This window comes from Arachis duranensis, chromosome 7 (assembly GCF_000817695.3).
Source record: "Arachis duranensis cultivar V14167 chromosome 7, aradu.V14167.gnm2.J7QH, whole genome shotgun sequence".
Lineage (NCBI taxonomy): Eukaryota > Viridiplantae > Streptophyta > Magnoliopsida > Fabales > Fabaceae > Arachis > Arachis duranensis.
In genome coordinates this window covers 31506615-31519751 of record NC_029778.3, presented here as the reverse complement: position 1 = coordinate 31519751, position 13137 = coordinate 31506615, and the positions used below count along the sequence as shown (strand labels likewise).

General features: G+C 34.6%; 1 protein-coding gene across 1 annotated transcript; it reads right to left on the bottom strand.

The window, feature by feature from the left end:
* Window positions 1–4591: 4591 nt before the first annotated feature.
* LOC107458752 (uncharacterized) lies at window positions 4592–8983 on the bottom strand. Its single transcript, XM_016076956.3, has 3 exons — window positions 8489–8983; window positions 7874–8221; window positions 4592–5414 (listed from the first exon to the last, which is right to left on the bottom strand). The coding sequence occupies exons 1-3, from the start codon at window positions 8813–8815 to the stop codon at window positions 4914–4916; spliced, it is 1176 nt and encodes a 391-aa protein (XP_015932442.1). The 5' UTR covers window positions 8816–8983; the 3' UTR covers window positions 4592–4913.
* Between the last annotated feature and the right edge of the window lie 4154 nt (window positions 8984–13137).

Sequence of the window (13137 nt, the reverse complement as noted above, 5' to 3'; positions counted from 1 at the left end):
TGTTAGCTTTGGGTAATTAGGGTTTTTGTGGCGTTGAACTAGTTTTCTGAACTTAACCCTCTAATCGGAATTGAGTTACCACGAGAGTGGCATTTGACGAAGGTTAGGAGAGATTAAATCTCTAAGAGATTAGAGTTTAATTACTTATGGTTTGTCATAGAATGAATCATTCGTTGTTAAAATAGTTGGTAAGACATTTTAATCCGAAAAAAATAAACATCTCCGAGACTTTAACTGATTTCTCATTATTGATTTTACACCAAAACTTTACTTGCTCTTCTTTACTTGCTTGTTTATCATCTTATGCGTTTACAACAACAACTCTTTTTACTGTTTGCCTGACTAAGTCCAACATGACAACCATTGCTTCTTCAGTCCGACAATCCTCGTGGGATCGACCCTCACTCATCTGAGGTATTACTTAGATGACCCGGTGCACTTACCGGTTAATTATTTTTTTGAACCTGTTAGAACTTGATATACCATTATCAATATGTCAACAATCAATAGTTAAATGCCAATTAGTAAAAATCAAGTAGTATTTTTAACAAAAGTAATTAATTATTATATTAAATAACAAGTGTACAAAATAAAAAGTCAAAGAGATAAAATACTGTTAAACAAAGAAAAATAAAATCCTAATTACTACGGGTCCTAATAATTCTCGTTGTCGTCATTTTCCTGGTCCTGCTAAGGTGGCAGTCTAGGTAGTGGTGTTGGTGCCTGTCCTGGTTCTTGTACATAGGCCGAGGAGACCTCTCTAGCAGCGGCGCTACCACCAACACAAATTTGGTCATAGTACACCGCTATCTGGTGCCACATCCATTGAATCTGCTCCAACTCTCGCCTAAGCTCCTGCCTCAGGGACTCTGTCTCTATATCACAAGAATCTCTTTCTGCTATGCATGCGAGGAGCTCGTTATACCTCTCCTAAACCAGATGAAGTTGGTGATCTTGTCTTGAAGGCTTTGGGTGAGACTGTGAACCTGCTCCCGCAAATTAATGTCCCCGAGATCGGCAGGGTTGTTGGATGAGGTGGACGAAGCCCTCAAGGTGGTGCTACGTAGGTTGCTGGCGAAGAACCAGCCCAACCCATAGACACAATTTTTTTTAGCTCAGATGCAGTCTGGCACCAAACTGCATCAGGATCGATGACGAAGCAGATGAGTTGTTGCCGTCCTCCTACTCTGCTGTGATTGTTGGATGACAACCTCCAATTTTTGCGTGTAGGATTCCTACCACATTATATGCAAAAGTGATTAGGACAACAATTAAATAAAAAAGAAAATCATGACGTTTACTCACATAATAATCCCCACAATCATATAATAATCTACCATTGTCGCCTTACGATCTAACAACTTAGACTACACGTATTGAAAAAATAGGTTAGATCAAGTGATAATTAGTTCAAAAATCAAAGATAAAATGAACATAACATATTAAAGCAAAGTACATACTAGGCTGGCCTTTGTCTTCATGAAAGTTGTTGACCTACCAGTATACTTGGACAACCTGACTGATGCCCTATTGGCGTTATTTATGGGATCGTGAGTCTTCTCCCAAATAAGTTTCTCCTGCATAAGGAAAAACTTAGCATTAGGTAATCAAAATTAAATACATAAACAAAACAGAATATAGAAACTAACTAAAGTTTTGTAAGTAGAGGTTTTACCACCCACTTATGAAATTATCGCTCTTTGGTCTTTGCAGAGATCTTCTTGTAGTTTGATCATGAGTGGTCGTACACCAGTTTAATGACATTAGTATATTCCTGTGTACAAGTGTTATTATCCGGTGCAAACCTATTGATGAAGAACTAAAGATGAGTAAATATAAACATTGTTTAAGAATTTCAAAATAAATTACATTTAAAACCAATTAAATTAATGCCCACTGGTTAATCCATCACTTATTTACAAGAGTCTGTCATATAGATATGAAATATAATATACTAAAAGGGTCTAAGTCTGGGATAATATATGTTATATAGGTGTCTGACTAATGTTTTAATGTATATATATTTGTCTAGCTTAACTATTTAAGATCTATGTTTATTCTCCTTATTCTGCTTTATAACTTATTATGCATGACAGATAATCATTATAATGAGTATTGAAAGAAAAATTTACTCCAAAATTACACCCACGTTTTCTAATGACAAATTAGACTTATGTATTATTTAATAAAGAGTTAGAGTTATAGAGACATACGTAGTAACATCTTGCCTTTAGTATACTCATGAGGTGCTCGAAGTTGGATCGTTATAATATTACTCCGAGGTGTCAGTTTTTCACTTCTTATACTGCTAAAAATTTTGGCAAGATTAAATTAGGAGATAAAAGATGTGTAACATCATTGGTATAGGAGATGTGTAGATTGAAACCAACATAGGATGCAAGTTGTAGTTGAAGAATGTTAGGCATGCGCTACATATGCAGTTTAGTCTTATTTTAGTGAATGTAGTAGATTGAGAAGGTTATTGTACTTTTTTTGGTAGTGAAAAATGTAAGATTACCAAAAGGGTTCTCATTCTTACTAAAGAAGACAATAGTCTCACTAATATCTACTGGTTGAAACAAAGTTGTGCAAAGAAGAGGTGAATGTGGCTAATGATTCCTCCTCTGATTTGTGCAATATGTATCTTGGTCATTTGAGCAAGAAAGAACTTATCATCTTAACCATGAAGCATTCACTTCCAGCGAAAGGTACAACTTTAAATATTTGTACTCATTATTTTGTACTCATGGTGACATAGATAAAAAAAATTATATAGAACAACCAGAGAATTTCGAGGTTAAAGGAAATGAGCATCTTGTATGCAAATTGAAGAATTATATGGACTGAAGCAAGTGCCAAGGTAGTGGAATACGAAGCTTGATTCTTTCATGGAAATTCATGGGTATAGTAAGACTTCTTCTGATCATTGTGTGTTATGTCAAGAAATTCTCTGATGGTGAATTTATAATTCTTTTAGCATGAGTATCACTCGTGACAGGAAGAATGAAAAACTGTGGTTGTCGCACCAAAAGTATATTGAGAATGTTTTAAAGAGGTTTAGCATGAATAATTTCAAACTTGTTAGTACTCCACTTGCTAGCCATTTCAAGCTTGAGTTCACAGTAATGTCCTACAAGTGAGAAAGAAAAACAGAAATAAAGAAGATTTCATATGCATCTATGGTTGGTAGTTTGGTGTATGCTAGGGTTTGCACTAAGCCAGATATTGCTCATGCTGTTATAGTTTTTAGCCAGTTTCTCTCTAATCCTTGAAAAGAACATTGGCAAGTAGTGAAGTGGATTTTCAGAGATCTTAATGGTACTAACAGAGTTTATTTATGCTTTGGGAGTGGCCAACATGTGTTGGATAGTTATAGAATATGTGAATATAGCTAGGGATCCTGATTCAAGAAAGTTTACTTCTGGTTATATGATGACTTTTGCAGGGGAAGTTATGTCATGGCAATTTTGAGTTCAGAAATATGTTGCTTTGTCTATTATAGAGGCAAAATACATTATCGTTGTTAAAGCTTCTAAAGAACTCTTATGGATGAATAAATTTCTACAAGAGTTAAGCATCAATAAAAAAAGTTTGTGTTATTTTGTGATAGCCAAAGTGTTATCCATCTCAGCAAGAATCTGATGTTTCATTCTAGATCAAAGCACATAGAGGTGAGGTATCATTAGATACGTCAAACATTTGAGAAGAAGTCATATGCACTTAAGAAGATCCATACTAATGATAATGATTTAAATATGATGGCTAAGAATTTACCTACAGTGAAGTTTGATTCTTGTAATGAGAAGGCGAGCTTGGCGGAGCAGTATGTACCCACTTGAGTCAGTAAGAGAGAGATTTATTGATCGGTCTCCAACTCAATTGAAGTCCACAAATTAAATAAAAAAATAAAAGAAAGAAAGAAGTGGCTTACCCATTATTAAAAAAAGAAAGAAGAGAGAGTGTGTATTACACAAACAAAAACAAAAAGAAAAGAAACACAGAGTCTGAGAGAGAGAGAGGATCATCACCAAAGAAAAGAAGAAAAAGGGTAAAAAGGACAATGTTATTTTGATCTTATTAAATTAGTAAATTTATTTTATTTCTTATGAAATTTTAGTATGTTGTTTCTAGTGTAGAGATAAACATTATGATATAACTTTGGTTAAATTATTTTTTCTATTATCTGATTTGAGATACTTACTTAGTAGAGAGTCTATATTAATTTCTTCAATTTTAATAATTTATTGTGTTTATTGTTAAAATACTATAGTGCTACTAGAAATACTGATTGTGTACCTATTATTTTGATAGTAAAAAATTTTACTGAACTAATTTTCATGAATTTTTAATTTTTTTGAGAGTTTTTCATAATAAAAATTCAGATGTATAATATTTTAATTTTTGTTATTATATTTACTGTTTAGAATACTTTTGATATTGTTTATTTAATTATACAGATTATGAAAAAATTGTTCTTGATAATGATACCCATTTTATTTTACTTCCTGCAGAAATGCATCATGTCAATTAACTAAATTATTTGTCAAAAACCCAAAAGGCTAAAGGGAAAAAAAAGTAATATATAGCAACATTAACAAAATTAAAAACCCGTCAACCCCATTGAACATATTTTCTCCATATGAAATTCTTAAATACATGACATATACCATTATCTCAACATTGAGCAACTTATTCCAACCCCTCCCCCTCTTTTGAATTTGTCATTTGAGCTAAGCCACAGCTACATTCTCACTACAAAATTACATTAATAAGGAAAAGAACAAAGGAAAAGAAAAAAGGTTACACCATCCCCACCAATACTTTAATTATACCCCACCAAAGTAAAATTACAATTAACATTACATGCACAAGAGAAAAAAATAAAGAGAAAGTTCCCTAACGAAGTTACCTTACTAAGGAGAATTAGTAGTATTGTCAAAGATATCCGCAGGAGGAATGAAGTGATCCAATGACAATCCCGGCACATTAAACATAACATCATCAATGGTCCATATTTCTTCCATCCTGGTCCTACTATGCTGCATCGACAGCTCACCGAATCGGAACACGGTTGCGATTGACCGTCCTTGATGGGCGATCAGAACACCATCCACGTCTCGATAGTCGCCGATAGTGCTCCCTATGGTGGTCTCCCAATACACCGTATCATTGTTGTCTTGTGTTTGGACCCTTGTGAGGTGGGAGTCTTCTAAGTATATGAGGAGCCCACTCTTTTGGCAAAAGTAGCCGTATAGTATGTGCCTTATCACCTCAGCGGGGCCCTCGCTTCTTTCGATCACAGCCGCTCGATCTGCAGAAACCTTTAGGACGAAGCAATCAACGGTCCCAATTCGATTCTCGCCTAGGCATTGTGCATCGGTGAATAGGCTTGCTGTGGTCTTAGGATCTAACCCCTGGAAAATGTGCATTAAAAGAAACATAAAGGTCATGGATTAATTGTATACTTGTATGTATCATTTTTTACGAGAAGGATTATTATATATCATTCTTTTTAGATTTTTTTTTTATCATAAATAATTCATAAAAATATATGTTGGTATTTTAATCATTTATGTTCAAGATCTTATAACTAAATTATAAACCATTTAATTAATTCTATTTTTATTATTTTATACATATTTAATAAATAAAAAATAAATTAATAGGCGGATTAATACAGTAGTAGCATTATTAATGGTTGTATGTTGAAATTTATAGTGCGTCTGATTTATGTTTTATTTTTATTTTTTAAATATTTTTTTAGAATTTAAAAGAAAAGTGAAAAATATAAAAAATAATAACCTTTTTTCTTACTTCTAATTTTTTACATAATCCTAAAATTTAAAAACATTCAAATAAAAAATAAGAATAGAAAACAAACATTGCTTTAACATGTTCCTTAATTTTTGGGGATTAGACTTGTATTACTCTCTATCTACTTTACCTAAAAGAAAAAGTGTATGCTCGTATTAAAGAAATTCAAAATTGCATAGGGTTTTGCAAATATACTATTGTTATACCCGATCTCAATTTTCGTGTAGACCCATATGCTGCCCTTGTTGATTTCAATTATTAAATTTATGTATATCTTTTTTGTACTTCCTTTTTCTTTTTAAAAACTCGACAAAATGACTTCACAAATTTTCACCAAAATCACATTAATTTATTTTATCATTTATGTACTCTGCGGAAAACTTTTTATAATAAAATAATCAAGAGTATTTTTATATACATTTTATCTTGCATGTTTAGCCATCATCACAAACATTATTTTTTCTTATTTTCAAAAGATAATAAAGTTAAAAATTATTTTTAAGAGAGTTAAATTAACTACTAAATTGCAAGTTCATTTACATCAATAAATGCTTTTTATTATTAGATAAATTTAAGACTCAATTTTTACAAATGTAAAATATAATCTAATAAATAAAAAAATATATATGTCGATTCAACTTTATAAAAAAAATGAATAAAAATAATTCACTACTTTGATAAATAGGAAAAAAGTGAGTGATAGGCTATCCTGAGCCAAACAACTTTGAAGGGAGACACAAGTACAAATGAAAAAAGAATATATAGGCATGAAAGGAGGGGCAATAATGCATTGTTGGAGAGACAGGACTGTTCATTAAAGTGCCAAAAAGAAAAAGTTAAAGCAAAAGGGTTATATAAATAATAAAAAAATAAATAAAAAAGATAGAGGGTACCCTTAGGTACCTCAGATAAGCAGCAATCCCAAGATGTGACTCATGATCTATTCAAAATATTCATATAATCAAAGATGACGTCAGATTGATAATCACGTGGCATGTAAGTATGCCAATTCCTTATTGTTTAGGGTAAAAGCATGGGACAGTTTCTCCATCATTGTCAGCAAAAATCGAAATATACCCTTCAACTCATTCGGATTTTAATTTAATTTTTGGTTTCTCAATCTTTATCTTTGTTAGGTACATCTTGCGGTCTTGCCTTTGAATTGAACCCTATAGTTCTTTGTCCCCCAAGGCTCTAGTAATCCAACAAATAAAGCCTAACAAAATAGTACAAGTTTCTGTTTGGTGTATAACCTAACAAAATCCAGAACAAAATTAAAGCTCTTTTATTCTTTCCCAATTTCATGTTTGTACTAAGACAAATTTTCGCATAATCACATATATGGAAAACCTGGTCTCGTTCTCAGTTTTCACTATAACAAATCTAAGATTAATTAATTATCATTATATAGTATATATATATATATTTACAAGAAAGATTTTAAATAACAGATTAGTTAACTTTGTGAAATATTCTAATAAAAACGACACTTATGTGATTAATTGCAATTGCACCAATTGCGATTAGAACATTTCTTGTTACGTGGTAGCTTTTGGTGGATAGTTAATTATTTTTCTTCGCACAATATTATAACCACAAATGAATATGATGCATAAATTCTTCAAGGAAATGTTAAGGTGAAAATATAATATATGGATGCAAATTGCAATTTCAATCCCACACATTATTTCAAGAAATAATTGTGAAAAGTAAATGAAAAATAATATATGTACTACAAAAACTATAAAAGTTGTATATTAATTTATTTTTGAAATAATAATAATAATAAATACCAATATTTAGTAAAAATGATCAAAATGTCATGTGCTACTAAAAATTTCTGATATAAAATAATTGATTTGGACATAGCAAAAATAATTATTAGTAGTTCGAATTTTGTTTTGCATATTATAAAAAATATATTTATTATATATAAATAAATATATAATTTATATTTTAATGTATATTTTATTTTGATAGTTAATTTTAACGATTAATTTTAATTTAAATTTAGAAAGACTTTCTCTTAAAAGATTACTGGGCAATTATCCGTGTTTACCTGAATAATGCGGCGGAGAGGGCGTTGTGGACCTTTAGCAGCATGAGTTCCTAACCAAGGTGTGTGCCTCCACACAGTTTTGCCATTGCTGCCAGCAATGACCTTATGGCCACCAACCACCAACTCAAGTGACCACATTCCCGGCCGCATCTGCCATAGCACGAAGCAGCCGTTCTCGGTGCTCCTTGTTCCCAAACACTTCACCGCCTTGCCGGACGAAATCTCCGTCTCGCAGCATATCATCTTCACCACCCCCGCCGCATACATGTTTTTTGTGTCCCTTTGTTGTTTTAAGCAACCTGTTGCTGCCAGGTACTGTTGTATGATGTACTTGGCCGTTGAAGTTTCCTATTTTAGTTCCCGGTATTCAAACTCAAGCGTTATTTACTTATATATATGAACAATGTTATACTTTTCTTACAATTCTACTAGAACTTTTGCGAGAAATCAAATTACGTTTTTGTTCTCTTGACATTTTATATCAACTTTCACTTCGAAGTTCATTATTTGAGGGGAATAATTAACCGATTTGACCATGTAGTAAAAAAATGAAAACAAACGTTTTTAATATATATAGAGAGAGGGAGAGAAGAAGGTTGCTTAATTAGTGCTTACAAAAGGGGTGTCTTTGATGTGAATGCTGAGAGAAGGATCACGTGCTGAAGGAATTGGAGCCAATGGACACCCCAAGACACCAAGCAAGAGCCTCAAATCTTGTGTCTTTGCATGAATGCTTCCGTAGAACGATGATGAGGACGACGAAGACGAGAAGCTTCCTCCTCCTCCAGGGGAAATCTTCTGAGCCTTGAACCATTCCCTTATGACTTCCCATGAGCTCTCTTTCTTGGAAACTTCTTCTTGCATATCTGGGTCTGGACCTTCCATTAACGGCGTTAGTGGCTGTGGTGCCCAACTCTGGCGCCATCGTGCTCTAGAACCCATTGATGATCAGGATTCGTGAGGCAGTAATGGACAATTATTATTGACTGATCAAAAGTGAAAATACGTTGTGAGAATGTATGAAGCAAAGAGCAGGAGAAGGAAAGAGGTATCAGAAAGTGGATGCGGTTTGGAAGAGAGAGAGAGAGAGAGTTCAGCAAAAGAATAGGGTAATGATATTTGTCCGTCTGATAGACCTATATATAGGCTGTTTTTTTTTTTGAGTTTCATGTGTGAGTTAGCCTCATTTGTGCTGTTTTGGGGGGATTTACGGCGTTGAAGTTTTGTTTGTTAGTGTGAAGAAATCAGACCGTTCGATTTTATTGCGGAGATAGAGAGATAACAAATCGGACGGATAGATTTGTGCGAGGCATAGCATGGGAAGAACTGAAGTTGGTCCCAGCGATTTCAGGAGAGAGGGAATAGCTGAAAACTAATTGGACGGTCTGATTGGTGTTGTTGAAAAATTTGAAATGTGAAGACGCGGTCGGATCGTCTGGTTTGCTTGTTGCTGCTGTATATATAAAATAAAAGTTACCTTGAGAACTCCCCATTAGTTCGTCTTCCTCTTCATCCCGAGAGAAAATCCAGCAAGTTATGTAACTTTTCTTCTCTGTTCTCCTTCTTCTTCATTTTTGCACAAGGAAAAAAAACAATAGTGTTATTGAGAGTAGCTAGTATATCACTGTTAGTATGGATGATAGAGTTAGTTTGAAAATATATTATTTTGGGCAGATTTTATTACAAACATATGAAGGTGTTCAATTTGTATGTGAAAATCCGTTAGATGTTGTTATTCCATACACGTTGTCGTTTGAGGAATTAAAAGGTGTGATTTGTGAGAAGATAGATCTTCATTTATCTAGGAGAGTGTCATGTATTTTGTACAAGTATCCTTTTATCCGTATTTGGTGAGTTCGTACAATTTCAAACGAAGTACGTAACGGATGAAGCGAGCATGCATGAGATGTTTTCAATATATATTGAAAATCGCCATCGAATGTCATGCGTCGAGCTGTACATTGAGTTCGAGCAATCGGAAGCGGACCGAAATATTGAACTGGAAGATTATGATAGTGATAGTAAGGAGGAATTTGAAAGTCATTATGAGATCGTTGGTTTGGGTGAAGAAGAAGATGAAGCTGACGGCACTATGAACGCAGATGTAGCGGAGGTGGCAAATGTATTGGCAAACCAACAACCGTTTCAAGAGCCTTCTTTCATGCGGTCGTTGGATTTGGAGGCTATGCATGCACCGGAGTTTCCTCAATACATGAATGCAGGTATGTAAAGAAATATAGTTATCTGATATGTGAACTACAATTTGTGTAACATGCCTTTGATTATTTTATTAGTTATTAGTTATTCAGTATGGACTATATTTACTAGGTGGTTAGGTAGATAAGATAGCTAACATGTAGACTATAATTATATATGTAAAAATGTAGATTACTATTATTTACGAGAATACGTATCTTGATGTGTGATTGTAGCTGAGCTTCCTGTTGTGATGGATGGGGAATTCACGGTTGGAATGGAATTCAGTTAAAGGGAGGCAGTAATCAAGGCGATGAAGGATTATACCATCCGTAGAGGTGTAGACTATAGGGTGTATGAGTCAGAACCGACGACATTCTATGCTAAATGTACACAATATGGCGCAGGTTGTGATTGGTAATGATTGGATTTTTGACGGTTTAGAATTTCACAAATGAAATCTCGTTGCAATATAGCTCCTAAACCAACAAATAATCCTTTCATACAAAGATTGTTTGTCACAAGTAACAAACCCCTAAATTTATAAACCGAAGTATTCAAACCTCGGATCGTTCTCCCTAGGAATTACAATAAAGTGTCTTGTTATTGGTTATGAGTTATTTTTGGGGTTTTGATAAGAGACATGAAAGATAAATGGCAAAAAGTAAACTAATGGCTAAAAAGATCTTGGCAAGGGTTGGTGGTCAAGGATTTCTATCCTAATCACTAACCACAATATGAGAATTGGCAAGGATTAATCCCATTAAGTCATTCTCTAACTAGTAAAGGAAAGTCAAATGAGCTATATCAATCCTAGTCCATAAGTCCTAACTCTCCACTAATTTAATTAGTGAGAACTAGAGTCAATGGATCCCAATCATCAATTACTTGGACATTAGTGACTCAAGAGTTCCTAAGTTACCTTTCCAAGCCAAGAGCATAAAATTCTATTCTAAAATCCAACCAAGCATTTCATCAAACACTTGGAAGGCACAAAAGAAAAGCATAGTAAATTGACAACTAGAATGAAATCTAACAACTATTATTGCAAAGAATTTATAACAACAATAAAAAGAAATACAATTATTATGAATTACCTCAAATTGAATTGAAAGAAAAGAGAAGGAACAAGAGTAGATCTACAACAAAATATAGAAGCAACATAAAGAAAATTATAACAAAAGAATAGAAGAATGATGATTGCAACAACAAGGAATTGAGAAGAAGAAGTAGAAGAAAGAATGAATTAAAACCTAGATCTAAGAACCAAACCTAATCCTAATCCTAATCCTAGAGATAAGTGAGAGCTTCTCTCTCTAAAACTAACTCCTAATGAGTGTGAATGATCAAAAGTCTAGTCTCCCCCTTTGCTCTTCAATCCTTGGCTTTAAATAGCAGTTTAGGTGCCAAAGTTGGTTGGGATTAGGCCCCACAACTCTTGAGAATTCGTTGGGTGCGAATTCACTTAAAAATCAAGTATCAGCATCGACGCGTACGCGCACAGCACGCGTACGCGTCCATGGGCCATTTCGCAAGGTGCGCGTAAGCGCCTGGTTTGCGCGCGCGTCCATGGGCGAGTTCAACTCTTTGGCGTTTTATGATTTCTCCACTTTGCATGCTTTCCTCTTCACTCCTTTGATCCATTCCTAGCCTTTTCAATCTGAAATCACTAACAAACACATCAAAGCATCTAGTGGAATCAAAGGGAGATTAAAATTATCAAGTTAAAGGCCTAAAAAGCATGTTTTCACATCTAAGCACAAATAAGGAGACAATCACAAAATTATGCTAATTCATTGAATAAATGTGGGTAAAAGGTATTAAAATCTCCTAAAATCAATACAAGATAAACCCTACAAATGGGGTTTATCAATTGGCTTATCAGGGTTACCAAAATGCAGAAAAAGTACTGTTGTGAGATAAGAAGGTACAATGGTAGTCACACTTGTACTCGATTTAGTATTTCTCAAGACCATTAGAAACTGGATTCTAAGACAGTTGCAGAAGCAATTAAGCTGTTGGTATAGGTTGACCCATCTATAAAGGTGAAATTAGTCATTGCGGAAGTACAATCAAAGTTTAACTACACCATCAGTTATCGCAAAGCATGGTTGGCAAAGCAGAAGGCGGTGGAGTCAATCTTCGGGAGTTGGGAAGCATCGTACGAAGCCTTGCCCATATGGTTTGGGGCTATGTGTCATAAAGAGCCGTCAGCGGTGGTTCACTTTGAGACAATGCCTTCATACCAGGGAGATGATTTGGTTCCTGATATCCGTGTATTGCACCGAGTCTTCTAGAGTTATTACCCTTGTATAAGGGCATTCAGACATTGCAAGCCAGTTGTGCAAGTGGACGGGACTCATTTGTATGGAAAATACAAGGATTGTTTATTGGTAGCAATTTCACAAGATGGAAATAACAATATTGTGCCTATTGCATTTGTCATAGTGGAGGGAGAGACTTTTGAGGCATGGTACTTTTTTCTAAGTAACTTATGCCAACATGTGGTAACACGTGATGGTATAGGACTTATCTCTGATCGACACGATTCTATCAGGTCAGCTATTGCTCGCAGTAATGGGGATTGGTCTCCTCCTAGAGCTTTCCATATGTTTTGTATTAGGCATGTTGAGTCGAATTTCTTGAGATTGTTTAAGGTACCTTACCTGCAAAAGCTTATCGTCAATATCGGTAAGTTTGAATTACATGCACTCTTTTAACATTATAAATACGATAGAATAGAATGTTGTTCATGGTTCAATGTTTCTTATCGTAGGATATTCGAGGACGATTCGGGAGTACCAGATGTGCTATGAACGACTACGCGAACGGGGTGAGGCTTACACCAACTGGCTTGACCGGATCCCGGTGAGCAGTATGCGTTGGCATTTGACGGTGGATATAGATGGGGTCACATGACCACCAACCTTGTGGAGTGCATCAACTCCATTTTGAAGGGGGCTTGCAATCTACCAGTCACCGCCCTTGTGAAGGCCATATTTTATAGACTGAATGAGTTGTTCACTAGGAAGAGAGCCGAGGCTGAGACTCGCATTAATGCTGGGCAT

What these genes read in the sequence shown, in the direction of transcription:
- LOC107458752 (XM_016076956.3), bottom strand. Translation starts at nt 8,815, where the DNA reads ATGGGTTCTAGAGCACGATGGCGCCAGAGTTGGGCACCACAGCCACTA. An exon ending in ACATCAAAGACACCCCTTTT is followed by an intron (nt 8,222 to 8,488) that starts GTAAGCACTAAT and finishes GAACTAAAATAG; the next exon opens with GAAACTTCAACGGCCAAGTA. An exon ending in CTCTCCGCCGCATTATTCAG is followed by an intron (nt 5,415 to 7,873) that starts GTAAACACGGAT and finishes CACATTTTCCAG; the next exon opens with GGGTTAGATCCTAAGACCAC.